Genomic DNA, 20811 nt, shown 5'->3' with positions numbered 1-20811 from the left:
AAAGGTCTGGGTTTAAACTTAGTGTCAGCGTGATGAGGACAAAGGGCCGTAGTGAGTCTGCATTAACAACTCCACCCTGAGCTTGCAGTGAGCCGAGATCATGCCAGTGCACTCCAGCCCGGGCGACAGAGCGAGAGCGAGACTCCGTCTCAAAAAAAAAAAAAAAAAAAAGAACACTACCCTGCACTGCACTTCTGGCTTTGTCTCTTCTCTGGTTTTATAGGTGGTGGGTTCCTCTATGAAATGAATGTGGCTCTGTGGGTGGAACATAGTTAAGGTCAGACAGACCTAGATTCCAAATTCAGCTTCAACAACTGCTGACCAAGCATCTGCTCTCATGAACAGCTTCCTCCTGTGTGAAATGTGGCACCGAGGATATGAAGTTTATGAAGTCATTTTTAACTAAAATGATCAATATTTATCTTGTAACTAACAGATGCCTGTCTGTACACTGTAGGTTTCATGTACATTTCTTCAATCACAAAATTTTTCACCAATCTATTTATGACTAGTATCAGAAAGTTAAGCAAGGAGATTGCAAACCAACACAGCACCTTTAGTCTGGATTTTCCCAGAAACCCATTTGTGTTAGTGTCCTCGGGCTACTGTAACAAGTTCTCAAAAATGTGGCAGCTTGAAACAACAAGAATGGAATCTCTCATAGTTCTGGAGACCAGAAGTCCAGAATCCGTTTCAATGGGCTAAGATCTCGGAGGCATCAGGTCTAGCTCCTTCAGAAGCTCTAGAGAGGAGTCTGATTTTGCTCTTCCAGCTTCCGGTGGCTTCCACTCTCCTTGGCTGTGGACAAATCACTGCAATCTCTGTCTCTGAGTTCACATTACCTTCTCATCTTCAGTCTAGGTTAAGTGTCTCTCCAACTCTTTTTTTTTTTCTCACACTCTTGTGATCGCATTTAGGGCCCACGTGATTAACTTAAGATCATCTCCCTGTTTCAAGCTCCTTAATTTACACCTGCAAATTTCCCAAATACCTTTATTTCCCAAATAAGACACATGCATAGGCTTTTTGGAATAAAACTTCATTATTTGAGGATGATACTCAGTACTACACCATTACAGAACCAGGTCTCAGTGTTGGTCCTTTACATACATCAAAATCTCCCTCTCTCTGCCCCTCTCTCTCTCTCTGTCTCCACACTTCCTGGCTTTCTCCTTTTCTCAAGGTCATAAATCTCTTCACTTCCCTAAGTGTATCCAGTGACACCTGTAAACCAATAAGTATCTGAGACAAGTCTCAATCAATTTAGCAATTTATTTGTTCAAAGTTAAAGACATATCAGTGAAACAGCCTCAAGAGGTCTTGAGAACGTGTGCCCAAGGTGGTCGGGCTACAGCTTGGTTTTACCCATTTTAGGGAGAAATAAGACATCAATCAATATGTGTATGCTGTACATTAGTTTGATATGGAAAGGCAGGACAGCCTGAAGTAGGCAGGGGTGTGTTGGGGGCTTCCAGGTCATAGGTGGATTCAAAGATTTCATAGGTGGTTGAAAGAGTTTATCTAATAACCTGTAATCAACAGAAGGGAGTTTCTGCATTTAGAAAAAGGGTTTTGGATCCAAGGTTGCATCATGCAGATGAAGCCTCCAAGTAGCAGGCTTCAGAGAGAATAGATTGTAATTGTTTCTTAGCTGACTTTAAAGGTGCCAAACTCTTAGTTAAATCTCTCTGGTTCAGGAAAGAGACTCAAAAAGGGGTAGGATTCAGTACAGAATGTGGATTTTTCCCACAAGGAACAGCTTTGCAGAAGAATTATCAAATACATTAAATCCAAATATCTTTGGGAAAATTACTTTAGTTTCTCCTAGGGCCTGGTATCTGTCATGATGGTATCTTATTGCTACAAAGAGTTTGCTTTGTCGGTCTTAAGGTCTCCATTTTAATATTAAAAGCTGGTCATTTATGCCTGAATTTTAAAGGGAGGATGGTCAGTTAAGACATATCCAATCATCCGTTTGCATCATGGCCTGTACTTGTATTTCAGGTTGATTTTGGTATATTCTTGGCTGAGAGGAGGAGTTCATTCAGTTGGTTAGGGAGCTTATAGTTTCATTTCTGTTTTACACACCTATGTCCAGGTAAGAGGGCCCCACACAGGAGGGCTGGATTAGAAACTGGCTTGCAGGGCTGCTTACAGACCTGCTCTGTCTCTTGTTGTCATGCACAAGGCAGGACACAGCCAGTGACAACCCTCAGCCATCCAGGGAGAAGCTGTGTCTGCAGAGGACAGTCAAGAGCTATGAGTCTAGAGACTTGTGATTGTCTTCAGGGGCCTGTGGTCCTCAGCTTTAATGGGAGTTGCGTGGGCACTGGCTCAAAGAGCATCCACCAGTATTCTTATCAGAATATCTCATGCACAGAAGGCAGTGGGTGATATGACAGCACAGAGGGACTCGGTGGGGCCAGGTGCATGGAGCACTCTGGGAGAGGCGCTGGCACTAGTGCTAGACAGAGCTTCATGCAACTTCCAAAGCACACGGATTTGCATCTGTTAACATCATTGTGAAAGTTCATTTGTCATTCTGAAGGGAAACACTGTAATTAACTAAGATAACATCTTTGATATCTAAGAAGAAAAAAGTGATTATTTTATTGCTTATAGGATTACAAGAAAACAAACCAACAAAAATAGCATTAAGGAAAAGAGCAACCCTAGTCCCAGGGATTTGGGTAAGATGTTGAGACTCAGTAATGAAGCGCTTGGGCCATCTTCTGCCCAAAGAGAGGGACAATCAGGAAAGGGAACTGTGCAGTACAGGGAAAATCTTGGTTAGTAAAAGAATCCTAAGAGAAGACAAGAAGCCTCCTTCCTGAGCATCATGTTGGTGTAGGGAAGACACACATAATCCCCACATTCCATGTCTTACACTTTTCGGCAATTAGGGCTCAGCATGAATTAAAAAGACACCATTCACTTCACAGCAGATGTTCCAGATGTTCCAGGCCACTATTGCCTTAGGGGCTCCAAGTTGTTAATGGGACAGTAGCCCTCTTCCTTTCCCAGGGTTTCTGAGAACTTGGCTCTCTTTTGTATATTGTGGGGTTTGTTTGCCATCTAGAGGCAGATCTTTGGCATAGCAACTTACAGGCTTTTTCTATTTGTGATAGCGAAAATAAATACATAAATAAATTCATCATAAATAACAAATTGACTTAATGTATAGAATCTGTAAAAAAAATAAGGTCAGTTTAGGAGCTTAAAAGGCATGTGATGAGATAAAAAAGACAAATTAATTTCTGTGGAGGACAGTTAGAGCAACACATTTTTTTAATCAAAGACATTTTATAAATAATTATCAAATGGTAAATAACAACTTGAAATAAGCTGCTAAAAATATAACTTTTTACTCAAGAAATTATTTCCAAGAATCATATAAATACATTTTCTGATTAAAACAAACAGAAAAATGTGGGTTTATCATCAGATCCGCTCAATGGAAGATTTCTCAAATGTGTACTTGGAGCAAAAATAACATTTCTCCCTATGTACAAGTTCAAGATTTTTGATCTTTAGAAGAAAACAACTTCCCCTTCACTCTCTTCCACTCATGCTGCTGAGGATGGGCCGCCGGGGTGGTGACTGTGAGCAAGGAGGAAGCTGTGTGCTGAGGGTGGCCGTGTCTTCGGCCCACCTGAGTGACCTCATGGAGCAGAGGCACCCATCCCAGGAAGGTCACCTGCCTGTCTCTGCACTGCCATGGCACAGACATAAAAGTCTTGTCACATTTGTTCAACTGAAACTATAGGCTTGTTTTTAGCAGCCAATTCTGATTCTCCTTGTATCTTCTCTCAGGTTCAGGGTATCGTTTGCCTTCACTATTTTGTTTTGTGAGTGTGGCCCTTTGTTACATCAGCATTATATAACTTGTCTGTTTGTTTGTTAATGTATCTAACCATCTTAAATGGATTGGGACTAATCTTGTGTCTCACAGCAAAGCAGAAATTCAAGGTTGCTAGATGTTGTCAACCACATGAGGGCTAAAGATGATGATAGCATTGCTTAGCTCTGGGTCATACTACTTACGGTTTCTGCTTTTTTGGTTTTTTTTTTTTGTTGTTGTTGTTCTTTTGTTTTTTCTTTAAGACAGAGTCACTCTGTTATCCAGCCTGGAGCGAAGTGGCATGATCTCAGCTCACTGCAACCCCTGCCTCATGGGTTCAAGTGATTCTCCTGCCTCAGCCTCCCTAGTAGCTGGAATTACAAGCGCATGCCAACATTCCTGCCTAATTTTTGTATTTTTAGTAGAGACAAAGTTTCACCATGTTGGCCAGACTGGTCTTGAACTCTTAACCTCAGGGGATTCCCTTGCCTCGGACTCCCAAAGTACTGGGATTACAGGCATGAGCCACAGCGCCCCACCACACTTTGTATTCCTTAACTGCATTCTACATAATGCCTTTTAAGCTCAATGATGCATTTATTTATCAGTATTTTAAAAACATATTGTGTCACTTTTTTTCATTTGAGGCTCCAGTGTGATTGATATCTATAAAAATGTTGCCATACAATTTTTAGATCTAACAGAAATGGAACTTTGGAATTTTAATTGCCGTTAACATGGAATCCATTATCTAGGAATAAAGAATCATCCCAAGTGTACTTTATACCTTTAGCCTGAAGCTGATCTTCTTCTGTTGATTCTGTCATTATTTTGTGTCTATCACACGGTGTTATGACATGTAGCTCACATGACTCATTATTGGGTTCAACATCATTTAGAACACTATATTTAATAAAATCTATGAAAAGCATAGATGCTCCATGCATTTACAACTGAAATAAAGAATTCAGATTCCTTTTCAGTTAATGATGTAATCATGTGAAAAGAATGCATTTCTGTATTCTTTGAAATATTTTCCTACGAAAACACAGTAATAAATTTCTACTCTATAGTATAACTTAGCCTAAATACTTTCAAAACTTTTAGAAATTGGAAGAGAAATAAAAATCTCACATAATTCTAAATGTTTCTTTTGTACTTAAAATAAACTTTATATTTTTTTGTCTTTGAGTTTATGCAGTTATTTTTAAAGGCCACTTTTGGAATTGTGACAACTTGTTTTTCACTTAGCAAATAATAATCACAAGTAATCAACTTTTGACATTAGGATCTCACACCTGCCATGAGTTTACAAAGTCTATTTGAATAATCCAACATCAAACGTTTCTACTCAGTGTCCTTAGCCATAGTTCCCTGCACACATCTTGTGTAGAATGCTTTCTCCTGTAAGACACTGGAGAGGAGGGTTTAGTGGAAGTTGGAGAGCAGAATTAGGGAGGCAGGAGACTATGAGTTTCCCAATATGACTAAGTGCCATCGTGTGTGAAATAAACCCCAAGCTGCTCATTTCCCATATGTGTTCTACCTGTGTTGTCACTAAACTGCATCCATGGTCTGGTTATTCTGACAAATGTATGAACTTGACAAATGTGGGCAAGACAGAGAGGGTGAGGATGTGAGCTTTCATTCCCTCTCCTTTCGTCATAGTCTGTTGCTCCCAGTGCACTCGGCCCCCATGAATTCTCCTCCTCCTGATGCCTTCCCCAGGCAGTGGCAGCTGCTGGGGCCTTAACGTGGGATCTGAGGTGCTGTTGAGGCTCTCATGGAGCAGCATCTTCAGCAGCAAATGCCGCCCTGATGTCTCCAACAGCCTTCTCTTCTGCAGACTCAGAGACTCTGCTCAGCTGCTCCCCAGGACAAGCAGCACATGTGGGCAGCTGGGACAACCCAGCACGGAGGTTTCTGTTCAAGGATGTAGCACTGTGGGAGGATCTTGTGTAGCTTGCATGCAGTAATAAACCCCAACATCCTCAGCCTCCATCCTGCTGATTTTCAGTGTGAAATCTGTGCCCGACCCACTGCCACTGAACCTGTCTGGGACTCCAGAGGCCCGGTTGGAAACCCTATAGATCAGGAGCTGTGGAGACTGGCCTGGCTTCTGCAGGTACCAATCCAAATAGGTGTATCCATTACTATGCAGGAGACTATGGCTAGACTTGCAGGAGATGGACGCAGGCTCTCCAGGGGTGACGGGCAGGGAGAGTGGAGTCTGGGTCATCACAATATCCCCACTGCTCCCTGAAAAAATAACAGGATAGTTCACGTTTATACAGATATCTTATGAGCAACTTTCATAATTTCTCTTGCGATATAAATTTACAGATACATTTTTAAAGTTTTGGTTTATATCATGAAAAGAAGACTTTCTAAAATAAACCCATTATTTACTAGCCACAAGGGAACTCTTTATTTTCAGTTTCTTAATCAGAGCACTGGTCATCGTTCCCTGGAGGTGAATCCTGATTATTCATAAGACAAACATGAATTCCATTCCCTGGAGCATAGACCATGTGACTCTATCACATTATTGGAATAAACATGGAAAGCTGTGGAGCCCACAGAGCTCACCTCCCACCCAAGTCTCCTCCCTTTATCCTTCTGTCCTTACCAGGGAGCCAGAGCATTAGCAGCCCCAGGAGCTGAGCAGGGAGCCTCATTCTGAGAAGATGAACTGAGGAGTCCTGATCAGTCAAGGCAAGGTTGGAACTGAGCTTTTATCTCAGACTCACAAAGGAAGGTCCTCCCTAGGGGACAATATGCAAATCACCTGGTGGGTGCAGTGGTGTGGAAAAGGTTGATGGGTCAGGGGGAATGTCTCTTCTGTGAACAATGTGATATAAATTGTCCCTTGGAACAAAACAGAAATAGATTCAGCCAAGTTTGCCCACAGTCAGGGGAAGACGGATCTGAAGGTGAAAGTTCGGACCTTTTGTAGCGACACACTGTGGAGGGCATGACTGTGAGAAAGCACCAGAACACTGACAATGTGGAAATGTGTGTCTAGGATGCATCTCTGGGAGGTGAATGCCATCTGGCTTGATTCCCTCTCAGTCAATCTAGAGAATGAAACATCCCCATCACCACAAGCACTGCTGGACTGAGAGCCTGCAAATAAAAAGCAACCTGGAGCCAGTTCACGTGCTGTCTGGTATCAGCTGTTTCCAGGATAACTGTTCAAGAATGTTCAGCTCAAATATGAGAATCTACCCTGCCCTGGCACCTGGTGAGTGAACCACACAAGAGCTCTCTGTCCAAGCGCCTCACAAGGAGAATGATGTGAGTCTCTACATTTACAGCCTAGAGCCCAGTGTAAGAAAAGGAAAGAGACAAAAAATTTTGTACCTCAGGTAGTTAATATAAAAGCTCTGGTGACCAGTTGTTCAATCTGGGATGTATCTCATCATAATCATCTGACAGATATAAGGCTAACGAGAGGACTCTTTTATTTTTTATTTTTTATTTTTTTTTCAGTAGACATGGGGTTTCACCATGTTGTCTGGGCTTGTCTTGAACTCCTGACCTCAGGAGATCTGCCTCCCTTGGCCTCCTAAAGTGCTGGGATTACAGATGTGAGCCATTGTACCTGGCCCTGAGGACTCTCCTAAGTGAAGAATCTTCTAGGTTAGTGACACAGAACAAATAAGAAATAACTTTGCATGATGTTTTTTCAAGTGGTGATTAGAGAAGTTCTTCCCACACAGTCTCCCTGGTCATGTGGAATGAGGTCCTGTCAGGGCTTCCAGGTTCTTGTCAACTCTGAGTGAGATGTGAGTCTCCCCGAGCCTGGATGTGGTGCAGCCACAGCCACAAGTCCACAGATCAAAAGGAAATTCTCTATGTATAAGGAGCAAGAACTGCATCCACAGTTTTATGTCTCTGGGTAACCTGTACCTGTAACTGATATTTTCTTGACTTTATGTAAAAATGCTCACAGCAGGTCTCAGTATCATCGTGTACATACATCACACTCTCTCTGTCTCTCTCTCTCTCTGTCTCCTCACATCCTGGCTTCCTCCTTTTCTCAATGTCATAAATCTCATCACTTCCTTAAGTGTATGAAATGGCACCTATAAACAAATAAGTCTCTGTGAAAATTCTCAATCAATTTAGAAATTTATTTGGTCACAGTTAAAGACATATCAGTGAAACAGCCTCAGGAGGTCTTGAGAACGTGTGCCCAAGGTGGTCAGGCTACAGGTGGGTTTTACACGTTTTAGGGAGACATAAGACATCAATCAATATGTGTAAACTGTACATTGCTTTGATATGGAAAGGCAGGACAGCCTGAAGGAGTTGGGGGTGTTGGGGACTTCCAGGTCACAGGTGGATTCAAAGATTTCATAGGTGGTTGAAAGAGTTTGTCTAATGACCTGTAATCAACACAAGGGAGTTTCTGGGTTTAGAAAAATGGTATTGGAAACAAGGATTCATCATGCAGATGAAGCCTCTAGGTAGCAGGCTTCAGAGAGAATAGATTGTAATTGTTTCTTAGCAGACTTAAAAGGTGCCAAACTCTTAGTTAAATCTCTCTGGGTCAGGAAAGACACTTAAAAAGCGGTAGGAATCTCTATAGAATGTAGATTTTACCACAAGAACCAGCTTTGCAGAGGCATTTTTAAATACATTAAATAACAATATATTGGGGAAAATACTTTGATTTCTCCTAGGGTCTGGTGTCTGTCATGTTGGTATCTTATTGCTATAAAGAGTTTGTTTTGTCAGTCTCAAGGTCTCTGTCTTCATATTAAAAGCTGGTCAATTGTGTCTGAATTTTAAAGGGAAGAGGGTAAGTTAAGGCATATCCAATCATCCATTCCCATCATGGCCTGTACTTGTATTTCAGGTTGATTTTGGTGTTTCCTTGGCTGAGAGGAAGAGTTCATTCAGTTGGTTAGGGAGCTTAGAATTTCATTTTTGGTTTACACACCTGTGTCCAGGTAAGAAGGCCCCACACAGGAGGGCTTGCTCAGAACCTGGCTTGCAGGGCTCCTTACAGACCTTCTATGTCTCCTGTTGTCATGCACAAGGAAGGACACAGCCAATGACAACCCTCAGCCATCTGGGGAGAAGCTGTGTCTACAGAGGACAGTCATGAGCTGTGAGTCTAGAGACTTGTGATTGTCTTCAGGGGCCTGTGGTCCTCAGCTTTCATGGGAGTTTTGTGGGCACTGGCTCAAATAGCATCCACCAGGATTCTAATCAGAATATCTCATGCACAGAAGGCAATGGGTGATATGACAGCACAGAGGGACTCTGTGGGGCCAGCTGCATGGAACACTCTGGGAGAGTCACTGGCACTCTTGCTAGACTGAGCTTCATGCAACTTGTGAAGCACATGGATGTGGATCTCTTAACATCATTGTGAGAGATCATTTATTATTCAGAAGGCAACCATTGTGATTAACTAAGATAATGTCTGTAATAGCTAGGAATAAAAATGTGATAGTTTATTGCTAAAATGATTACAAGAAAACAAACAAAAATAGTATGAAGGAAAAGAGCAACACTAGACTGAGGGCTTTGGGTAAGAGGTTGAGACTCAGTAGTGAATCCCCTGGGCCATCTTCTGTCAATAGAGAGGGGCAATCAGGAAAGGGAAATGTGCAGTAGAGGGAAAATGTTGGTTAGTAAAAGAATCCTAAGAGAAAACAAGAAGCCTCCTTCCTGAGCATTATGTTGGTGTCAGGAAGATGCACATAATCCCCGCATTCCATGTCTTACACTTTTCAGCAATTAGGGCTCAGCATGAATTTAGAAGACACCATTCACTTCACAGCAGGTGGGGACACAGTCCAGGCAGCGGTGAGAGGCAAGGCTGGGCTTTCAGCCTCAGAGCACAGAGCAGGTTCCCCGCTACTCCGCAGCCTGGTGTCTCCTCCCAGATGTTCCAGATGTTCCACCTCATTCTTGCCTTAAGGCCTCCAAGTTGTTAATGGGACAGTAGCCCTCTTCCTTTCCCAGGGTTTCTAAGAACTTGGCTCTCTTTTGTGTATTGTGGGGTTTGTTTGCCATCTAGAGGCAGATCTTTGGCATAGCAAATTATGGGGTTTTTCTACTTGTGATAGCGAAAATAAACACATAAATAAATTCATCATAAATAATAAATTGACTTAATGCATTGAATCTGTAAAAAAAATAAAGTCAGCTTGAGACTTTAAAAGGAGCCTGATGAGGTTAAGAAGACAAATTACTTTTAGTAAAGGACAGTTGGAGCAATAGATGATTCCTTCTTTAATCGACGACATTTTAGGAGTAATTATTAAACGTTAAATAAAACTTGAAACAGGATGATAAAATATAACTTTATATGCAAAAAATTATTTCCAAGAATCATACACATACATTTTCAGATTAAAACAAACAAAAAATGTGAGTTTATCATCAGATCCGCTAAATGGAAAATTTCTCAAATGTGTTCTTCGAGCAAAAATAATATTTATCCCTATTTGAAAGTTCAAGATTTTTGAGCTTTAGAAGGAAACAGCTTTCCCTTTACTCTGTTCCACTCATGCTTCTGAGGATGGCCGTGGGGGCTGTGACTGTGAGGTAGGAGGAAAGCTGTGTGCTAAGGGTGATCGTGCCTCCTGTGCACCTGAGTGACCTCATGGAACAGAGCCAATGACACCACCAAGGCCACCCACCTGCCTCTCCACTGCCATGGCGCAGACACAGAAACCTCGTCATATTTGGTCAAGTGCAACTAGAAGCTTCTTTGTACCAGCCGTTTTTGATTCTGCTTGTATCTTCTCTCAGGTTCAGGGGATCGTTTACCTTTCACCATTTTGTTTTGAGAGTATAGCCCTTTGTTACATCAGCATTATATAAGTTGTTTGTTTGTTTAAGATATCTAACCATCTTGAATAGGTTGGGACTAATCTTGTGTCTCACAGCAAAGCAGAAACTCAAGGTCTCTAGAGGCTATCAATTCCATGAGGGCTAATGATGATGACATCATTGCTTAGCTCAGGGTCATACTACTTACATTTTTTTTTTTTTTGACAGAGTCTCACCCTGACAACTAGGCTAGAGTGCACTGGCTGATCTCAGCTCACTGCAAACTCCACTTCCCAGGTTCAAGCGATTCTCCTGCCTCAGCCTCCCGAGTAGCTGGAATTACAGGTACATGCCACTACACCAGGCTAATTTTTGTATTTTTAGTAGAGACAGGGTTTCACCATGTTGGCCAGGCTGGTCTTGAACTCCTGATCTCAGGGTATTAGGCCCTTTTGACCTCCCAAAGAGTTGGGATTAAAGGCATGAGCCACCATGCCCCGATACACTTTGTGTTCCTTAACTGAATTCTGTATAATGACTCTTAAGGTCAATGATTCATTTATCAGTATTTTAAAAACGTATGGTGTCACTTTTTTTTTCATTTGCAGGCTCTAGTGTGATTGATAGATATAAAAATATTGCCACACAATTTTTAAACGTAACAGAAGTGGAACTTTGGAATTTTAATTGCACTTACCATGAAATTTGTTATATTGGAATAAACAATCATCCGAGTGTACTTTCTACCCTTAGCCTGAAGCAGAACTTCTTCTGTTGATTATGTCATTATTTTGTGTCTATCACACAGTGTAATTATATGTACCTCATCTGACTCATTATTGGGTTCAATATCATTTAAAACACTATATTTAATAAAATTTATGAAAAGCATAGATGCTCCAGGCATTTACAACTAAAACATTGAATTCAGATTCATTTTCAGGTAATGATATAATCATGTGAAAAGAATGCATTTCTGTATTTTTTGAAACCTTTACTTTTGAAAACATAGTAATGCATTTCTACTCTAAAATAGAACTTAACCTAAATACTTTCAAAACCTTTAGAATTTGGAAGAGAAATAAAAATCTCACATAATTTTGAATGTTCCCTTTTTTACTTGAAATAAACTTTATATTTTCCATCTTTAAATTTCTGCACTTTATTTTCAAAGGCCACTTTTGGAGTTGTGAAAACTCTGCTTTCACTTGGCAAATAATAATTAACAGTAATCAATCTTTCGACATTAAGATCTCATGCCTGTCATGAGTTTACAAAGTCTATCTGAATAATCCAACATCGAACTTTTTTCTAAGTGTTAGCTGTACTCCCCTGCAGACAGCTTGTGTAGAATGCTTTTACCTGTAAGACACTGCAGAGGAGCGTTTAGTGGGAGTCAGAGAGCAGAATTAGGATGATAGGAGAGTATGCATTTCCCAAAATGACTGAGTGTCATCGTATGTGAAATAAACACCAAGCTGGTCATTTTCCATATGTATTCTACTTGGGTTATCACTAAACTGCATCCATGGTCTGGTTATTCTGACAGTTGCATGAACTTGACAAATGTGGGCAAGACAGGGAGGGTGAGGATATGAGCTTTCATTCACTCTCCCGTCATCATAGCTGGTTGCTCCCAGAGCATGTGGCCCCCATGGATTCTCCTCCTCCTGATGCCTTCCCCAGGCTGTGACTGCTTTTGGGGCCTTAACATGTGAAATCTGAGGTGCTACTGAGGCTCTCATGGACCAGCGTCCTCAGCAGCAAACCCTGCCCTGACGTCTCCAACAGCCTTCTCTTCTGCAGACTCAGAGACTCTGCTCAGCTGCTCCCCAGGACAAGCAGCACATGTGGGCAACTGGGCCAAGCCAGCACGGAGGTTTCTGTTCGAGGATGTACCACCGTGGGAGGAAGCTGTATACCTTGCATGCAGTAATAAACCCCAACATCCTCAGCCTCCACCCTGCTGATTTTCAGTGTGAAATCAGTGCCTGACCCACTGCCACTGAACCTGTCTGGGACTCCAGAGGCCCGGTTGGAAACCCCATAGATCAGGAGCTGTGGAGACTGACCTGGCTTCTGCAGGTACCAATACAAATACGTGTATCCATCACTATCCAAGAGGCTCTGACTAGACCTGCAGGAGATGGAGGCTGGCTCTCCAGGGGTGACAGGCAGGGAAAGTGGAGTCTGGGTCATCACAATATCTCCACTGGAGGCTGAAAAGATGAGAGAGAAGTGTAAGGTTACATACAAATATTATATATCATGTTCATCATTTTTTATTTGTTATTTCAGCCTATATACAGAAGTAATTACGGGTTTCATCATTGCTTTTAATGGCAAACAAAATGCAATTCTTTTTGCACCAATCTAATAATTTCTTTGCAACTTTTATTCATACTCCAAGATTATTCAATTTCAAGAAAGCACTCTACAGATGCAAGGCACAAAGAGGTCCCCGAATTCACCCTCCTCTTCCTGAGTCAGAGTTTCTCTAAGGCACAGGCCCTTGCTTCTTCTAGAATCTTCCTCACTCTCACAGATCAGGATATCACCTGCCCCATCCTGGAGAACGAGGTGAGCACATCTAACACATGCACAGAACACACATGGGAGGCAGTGGGGCCCCCAGATTTCACCCTCCAATCCGATTCTCCTCCCTCTTCTCCCTTCTGTTCTTACCAGGGACCCAGAGCATTAGCAGCCCCAGGAGCTGAGCAGGGAGCCTCATTCTGAGAAGATGAACTGAGGAGTCCTGATCAGTCAAGGCAAGGTTGGAATTGAGCTTTTATCTCACACTTACAAGGGAAGGTCCTCCCTGGGAGACAACATGCAAATCACCTGGTGGGTGCAGTGGGGTGGAAAGAGGCAAAGGAGTTGTGAAGGGGCCTCTCTTGTAAGAAAAATAACTTAAATATCTTCTCTGTTTGGAGGGAAACCAACAGAGATAAAATCCATGCTGCATGAGTAGGGCAAATTTGCCTATTTCTTAGCACTTCCCAGGTGCATTTTTCACTCCTCCTTAGTAAGGCTGAGATTCCATAAAAAATTGATAATTCTTCTTTCTTTATTCTTATTTGTTTGAGTCTAGAATTAGCTTTTTCCATTTTTTTATTGAGGTAATACACACACAGAGCAAAGGTCTGAAATGTTAAATATGCAACTAAGTTTTATGTATGTTCTCCATTCCAAAGAATCTATAGAATATTTCAAATTCTGCAGATTTATCCCTCGTGGACCTTCCCAGGCAACAACTGCTCCCCCATCCTAATCAAGGTAACTGGAATTCAGATATTCATCACAATGGCTTGGTTTTCCCTGGACTAGAGATTCATATAAATTGAAGGAAACACCTTTTTTTGTTTGTTTTTTCCTTGCCTCTTGCTCTTTACTTCACCATTTGTGAAATCATTTATTTCTGTGCATTCAGCTTACTATCTACTGTCATTTTCTGTGATTCTGAAAAATTTCGTCTTAAGTATCATATAGAACAAATCTGTAAGAATCCATTTATCTTCATTTTGTTCATCAAGAAATGTTTTTACTTTACCTTTATTTTGGAAGCATATTTTCACTAGATAATGAATCCTTGGTTGAGTCCTCTCCACCCAGCATTTATTTGTGTAATCTCATTTGTCTTCTTTCCTTTATTGGTCCCATGAACAGTTAACCAAGGATTTTATTACTGTTTCCCTGGTGTAATGAAACTGTTTTTTTCTTAATGCATTTGAGATGTTCTCTTCGTATGTGATTCAGCATTTGAACTATAATCTCTATACTGATGCATGTCTTGATGTTTATCGGAAGTTCCATTTTTTGATCTTATGGACTAATTTGTTTCATTACTCTTGACACATTTGCCAATGTTTCTCAGGTCTCTCAGGTGTGCCATCTCCCAGAGATGCTTTCTGTGTGGTTAATCTCTGCATTTCACTCTACTGTGTTGCCGTACATTCTCTATTTATGTTGTAACTTTGGCAATTTCCAGAGAAGCCTCAGGGCTAGGCTCTGGAGTGTGGGTGCACTTGTAGTGACAGCAGCTCTGGGCCTGGGGTGGGGCTGGTCCACATGGAAGTGGCTCAGGGTCTGAGTTGCCAACACAGGATGAGGTCCTGGAGCCTGGGTCTGGGATGATGCAGAGTTGGGGCTGGGAGGCAGCCCCATCCCAGGCAGCACAACAGTGGCTGATTCTTGGGAGGATGTTCCTCTCTGGGGTGATTTACGTGCCCATGGCTGCAGGTATTTTTAGTGCCAAAAGCACCAGCGTCCTCTATGGAGCAGGCTGCTGTGATCTTCAATGAACACTAGGGGCCTTCATTAGGAAAGCTGTAGACTGGTACTGTCTTGGGAGATACTGAGGTCCTCAGCTGCAAAGTCTGCAGGGTCCTCTACAGAGCAGGCCGTGGGGACTGCAGTGGCCCTGCCTCCTGCCTGGTAGCAATTGCCTCCTGCTTCTTTGCTCCTAGATGTCTCAAAACTCTCGGATGTGCCATCTGCCCGCGATCTTTTCTGTATGGTTATTCTGGGATTTTCCTCCACTGTGTTTCTGCACTTATTTAATTGGACACTTGAGGTCTCCAAGGGCTGTTTTCTTTCTTAGATAGCTGTCTAATTGTTGGTTTTGCTTTTTGTATATGCATTTATGATTTCTTTTGTTGGTGGGGGGAGGTGAGCAGATTAAGGCTAGTATCCCCTACTCTGTCATTTTGCTAATATCACTCCCCCAGGACATCATTTTGAGGGTACCTTAACACTGTCTTGGAATAATGCTTGAGCATGTGGAGCTGAGAGTATTTAGCATTTGGGAAGAATGTGAATTGCTTTGGTCACGGGTGCACTGATGCCTGTTGTATTTTCCAAAATGCCTGTGACAAGAACTCTTTCTTCTAACAGCATGGTCTTGATTCTCCTCCCATTAAGCCTACTGCTTTACACTTCATTTCTGTTGACTCTTGGTGGGGATGTGACTGTAGTAGAAGTAACACTATTTCCCTTGTGAGGCTATAAGAGGACATTTAGTCTACATAACTTCTTTCTACTTCTGTGGGGGAAGTGTTGTGGGAACCAAGTAGCCATGTGAATCGGCAAACAGCCCCATCTGAGAACCCTGTATCCACTGTCAACCACATTTGAGATGACACCTTCCCCATCCACCCTCTGACTGCATCCTTAGGAAAACCTGGCAGGAGCTTTTTTGAGCCCAGTCAACACCCAGAAGAGCAGACATGATAGGCAGATGGTTGCACTTTTCATGTGTCATTAAGTTTGGGGGCAGTTTGTTTTGTTTGCATCAATAGTACCCAGAATACCAACTTATAGAAGGAATATAGAATTAGAAAGTCAACTATTGATACCAAATGAACCTGGGTCAATTTTACATTTCTTACAATATTTTTGCAGCTTGTCTGTGTTTGACATTATGGTAAAATAAAAAGTTATAAAGAGTTTGTGCAAATGTACAAAAGGTAATGGAGAGAGACCCAGGAGACCTGATAAATGAAAACTGATTCCATGTATGCATATTAGAAAACTTAATATTGTAAACATAATAGCTCCCCCCAAATTAGTTCAATACAGTGACAATCAGAATCACTAGGGATTTTTGTCAAAATTGAAAAGATGTTTCTAACTTAGATGGACAAGTGAAGAAGCAAAAAAGAGCCATGGTAAATTTTACATAAGGAGAAAGAGATGGAAGGACTCAAAATGAAAATCTATATTACATACCAATACTGTGGCTGGGTGCAGTGATTCACACCTGTAGTTTCTGCAGTTTGGGAGGCTGAGGTGGGTGGATAGCTTGAGCTCAGGAGTTTGAGATCAGCCTGTGAAATGTGGTGAAACCCAATTGCCTACAAAAAGTACAAAAAATTTGCTGGGCATGGTGGTGCACACCTGTGGTCTCAGTTACTTGTGAGGCTAGGTAAGAATATCTCCTGAGCCTGAGACACAAAGGGTCCAGTGAGCTGAGACTGCTGCAGCATTGCACTCCAATTTGGACAACAAAGCAAGACTTTGTCTCAAAAATTACTAAATTAATTAGTTAAAAAATTTAAGAAGTATTGTAGTGAAGGGTGAGACAGATAACATAGTGCAATGAGTTAGAGAATCTGAAACCAGTTCTGCATATATATAGTCACTCAATTTACATTAAAAGTTCAACAATTTTCGCAAAACATTTGTACTGAAAAAAAAACACCTTAAACTGGGTATTTTTTTTATTATTATTATTATTTTTATTATACTTTAGGGTTTTAGGGTACATGTGCACAATGTGCAGGTTTGTTACATATGTATCCATGTGCCATGTTGATTTCCTGCACCCATTAACTCGTCATTTAGCATTAGGTGTATCTCCTAATGCTGTCCCTCCCCCCTCCCCCCACCCCACAACAGTCCCCCGAGCGTGATGTTCCCCTTCCTGTGTCCATGAGTTCTCATTTTTCAATTCCCATCTATGAGTGAGAACAAACTGGGTATTAATTAAAAACACAAATTTATTTCTCTCAGCTCTGGACACTGGGAAGTGCCGGGTAAGGCCACTGGCAATCTTGGTGTTTGATGAGGGCTGCTCCTGCTTCCAAGTTGGCATCTTAAAGGCAGCTATAGAGAAAGGCCAGCTCACATACAAAGAAAAGCCCACCCAACTAACAGTGGATCTCTCAGCAGAAATCCTATAAACTGGAAGAGACCGTGGGTCAATATTCAACATTCTCAAAGAAAAGAAACTCCAACCCAGAATTTTATATCCGGTCAAACTAAGCTTCATAAGTGAGGACAAACAAGATCCTTTTAAGACAAGCAAATGCTGAGGGAATATGTCACCACCAAACCTGCCTTTCAAGAACTCCTGAAGGAAGCACTAAGTATGGAAAGACCATTACCAGCCACTACAAAAACACACTGAAGTACTCAGACAAGTGATGCAATAAAGCAACCACATAAACAAGTCTGTGAAATAACTAACATCACGATGACAGGATCAAATCCACACATATTCATACTAATCTTAGAAGTAAATGGGTTAAGTGCTCCAATTAAAAGACATGGTGTGGAAAGCTGGGAAAAGAAATAAGATTCATTGGCATGCTGTTTTCAAGAGACCCATGTCACATGCAAAGACACATATAAGCTAAAAATAAAGAAATGGAGAAAAATCTACAAAGGAAACAGAAAACAAAAAAAAAAAAAAAAAGGAGGGATTGCGGTTTCTGACAAAACAGATTTTAAAGCAACAAAGATCAAAAAAGACAAAGCAGTGAAAGTCTTCAGGCTCCAGGCAGCTGATGGTGACACTAAAGTCTATCTTGGATGCATGATCACTAAACCCCTCTGGGATGGTAGTGGCCCTGTTGTATCCACCATAGTTAAGGAACCAGGGGCCTTCCCAGGTTTCTGCTAATACCAAGATAAGGAGCCCCAAGTGCTCCGACTGCACCCACAGATGAGGGAGTCCCTGTTCCCTGAAGACAAAGACAAGGAGTCAGGAGACTGCAACAACATAACTTCTCTGGAGGAACCGAGAGAGGAATAAAACAGGAAAACCACCCACATAAACCGCATGAAGTGCACCATCCTCACAGTATAGCCATAATCACTGATCTACATTGAATTATAATTACTCTTCTTGCTCAGCAGGGATGCCAGGTCAGAGGAACCAACAAGGTTGAGAGAGTTTCAGTGCAGAGCCATCTCCTCTTCCCCTCACCTGGGAGCTAGAGTAGCAGGAGGCAGAGAAGATGAGCTGGGGCTTCTGTGAGACTTTCTGGGTCTTAACTGAGCAGCCCTTCCCCTGAGTTCTGGCCCAGGCATTGATATGGGCTCTGAACAACAACATGGCTAGGAGGAACATGCAAAGAAGCATGGGAAAGTGCTGAGATTCCAGCTGCAGAGACCACCTGCCTCCTCTTCTTTGCACTGAGAAGCCCCTGCCCAGGTGGTCAGGTCAGAAAGGCTATTGGCTCAGCATGAGGGTAGACCTTCTCCCCTCCGGACACATAATTTAATCCCTGCCCTCCTACCTCACCAAATACCTAGGCTCAGAGAGATGGTGTTTAGTACAAAACTCTTGGGAGAAAATAATAAAAATCTGTGGTTTATTTTTCTCTTTCTTCCCCCAACATGCCCAGTCATTTTCCTGGCTGCGTGATTACACCTGGCTGAAGTCATTGATCAGAAATTCATCTTCCATACACACATTTCCTTCGTGGCTTAGACATTTTTTCTATGAGCTCTGAACATATTCCATTCTTTGGAAGCACTAGTAAAGAACATCACTTTGTTAGGCCAAGCACTGTGGGTGCATGAGTGACCACAGCTGCAAAGATAAGCAGACTCCAGGTTCAGACTTGTTGTGTGATTCCACTCCCTGCAGAGTGATGATGGTGCTGTCCTGCTGGCCAGGAGAAACGGGGATGGTATCTTCTCTTCTCTAGAGCACTCCATTCTTCACAACGCAGCCATTCACCCACACTCAGACTCTTCCCTTTAACAGTTTTGAAAACCTCTGTTCACACCACTGATGGAAACAAGAATCTCATCTGGTGTTTTCTTGTTTTCTTCAGAATTGTGAACATATAGTGGTGAGTGAGTTTCCCCTGAACAGGCTGAGAAGCTCTTAGAATTACATTCCATTTAAAATTATTAATAACAGTTGTGGAAATTTGTTTTCTTTCTTATCTAAATATCTAAGTAATGTATTCAGTTTTCTTTCTTGGCTAACAAAACTGAAATATCAATTATCTGACTATTGATATAACCTGATAAGTTTTATCTTTTAAAAGGAAAGTCAATAAATTTACTATAATTATAACTTATGTAGCATATATTATATATCATTATATATGGAATATAATGTAATCAATTGAGTACAATAATGTTATTATTATATGTTTTCAGGAAACACAACCTAAAATATCACTTGAGACAAAGTATATAAATTCTTAGAATTGTAATTTTCCTTATTTCCTGAAGACTGAGTATGAAAAAGGAATAAAAAAAGGAAAAGGGAATGTTGTCCATACAACAAACAGTTTAATCCACTCTTTACAATCCTCCCAGACTTCTAGACATGCAGTCTCCTGGGAAGAGTGGTCCCCTCTGAGCACCTACTGTTTGCCAGGTACAACCATTACACTGCGGTGTAGCAATGCAAACAGTAGACAATGGCCCCTGACTCCATGAAGCTCAAATTCTACTAGAGGGAGTCAGCCTCTCAGTGTACAATCATAAGGAAATAAATTATATCATGAGTCAGAACATGAAGAGTGCTTCCGACAGAATTGTGGAGTAGGGTGTCTTATGAACACATACAGAGGGACCATTAAGATGGGAAGCTCTGGGTCAGCTTAGGGAGTGAGGGATGAAGCCCATGAGGGGTCCGGGGAAAAGCATCACCACTGAGAAAGCAATTAGAGTAGAGCTCCAAGGGCAGGAAAGTGTGAGGCTTGTTTAGGGCAGAACCAGGAAACCAGAGAGTTGGGAGCTCAGTGAGTCAGTCGACAGCCATGAAAAGGTTTTTATAAGTAACAGGGAGGGTTCAAGGAAAATAGGGCCAGATAGGCATTGGAAGAAATTGGCCTTTAATCATTCTCTTTTGCTAGGTGTCTTTGCAATAGGACCCTGGCTGGCCAACTGTAAGCAGGTGCCTTAGAAAATCAGGCAGGTTTTCCAGGCAGAGAGCATCAGCAGCCCCAAACCTGGGCTTCGCAGATATGTCTGAGGACGACATGATTGGCATTTATACCTTCTGTGGCAGATGCACTCTGGATTCATGGCAAGATCCAGAGAATCCTTCTTTTTTAGTATTTGCATATTTACCCCCATGCCCCTAAGACTTTTAAAGACTACAGTTTAGATTCCTGTTTCCTGTATTGAGAAAAAAATTCTACTTGGAATTTCAAGAGTGCTGTCTCATTTATGATATTAATTCCAACTCACACTATAACTCAGACTTCTCAGGCATAATCATTTCTCTTCTTAATGCAATCAGAAGGGGCTTTGCCATGTCTGTGCTGCTGGGGATGAGGAGAAGGAAAGACAGTTAAGTTAAAGAAGAGGCTTCAGGGTACCTTGTACAAAAACTTTCCAGTGACCTTCAAAATGTGGATGCTATTTGGGAGATGTTCTCTGCAGATAGAGGCACCAGGAGGAGCACTTAGGGCAGTGCAGAC

At 41.8% G+C, this 20811-nt stretch overlaps 1 gene segment (V, D, J or C); it reads right to left on the bottom strand.

Moving 5' to 3' along the window:
* Positions 1 to 5753: 5753 nt before the first annotated feature.
* On the bottom strand, positions 5754 to 13413 carry LOC129467469 (immunoglobulin kappa variable 2-28-like). The segment is given in 2 exon segments: positions 5754 to 6100; positions 13322 to 13413. Coding segments are annotated over 2 exon segments (381 nt in total).
* Between the last annotated feature and the right edge of the window lie 7398 nt (positions 13414 to 20811).

This window comes from Symphalangus syndactylus, chromosome 18, assembly GCF_028878055.3.
Source record: "Symphalangus syndactylus isolate Jambi chromosome 18, NHGRI_mSymSyn1-v2.1_pri, whole genome shotgun sequence".
Lineage (NCBI taxonomy): Eukaryota > Metazoa > Chordata > Mammalia > Primates > Hylobatidae > Symphalangus > Symphalangus syndactylus.
Note: the sequence above shows the minus strand (reverse complement) of the source record. Positions and strands in the feature narration are given on the sequence as shown.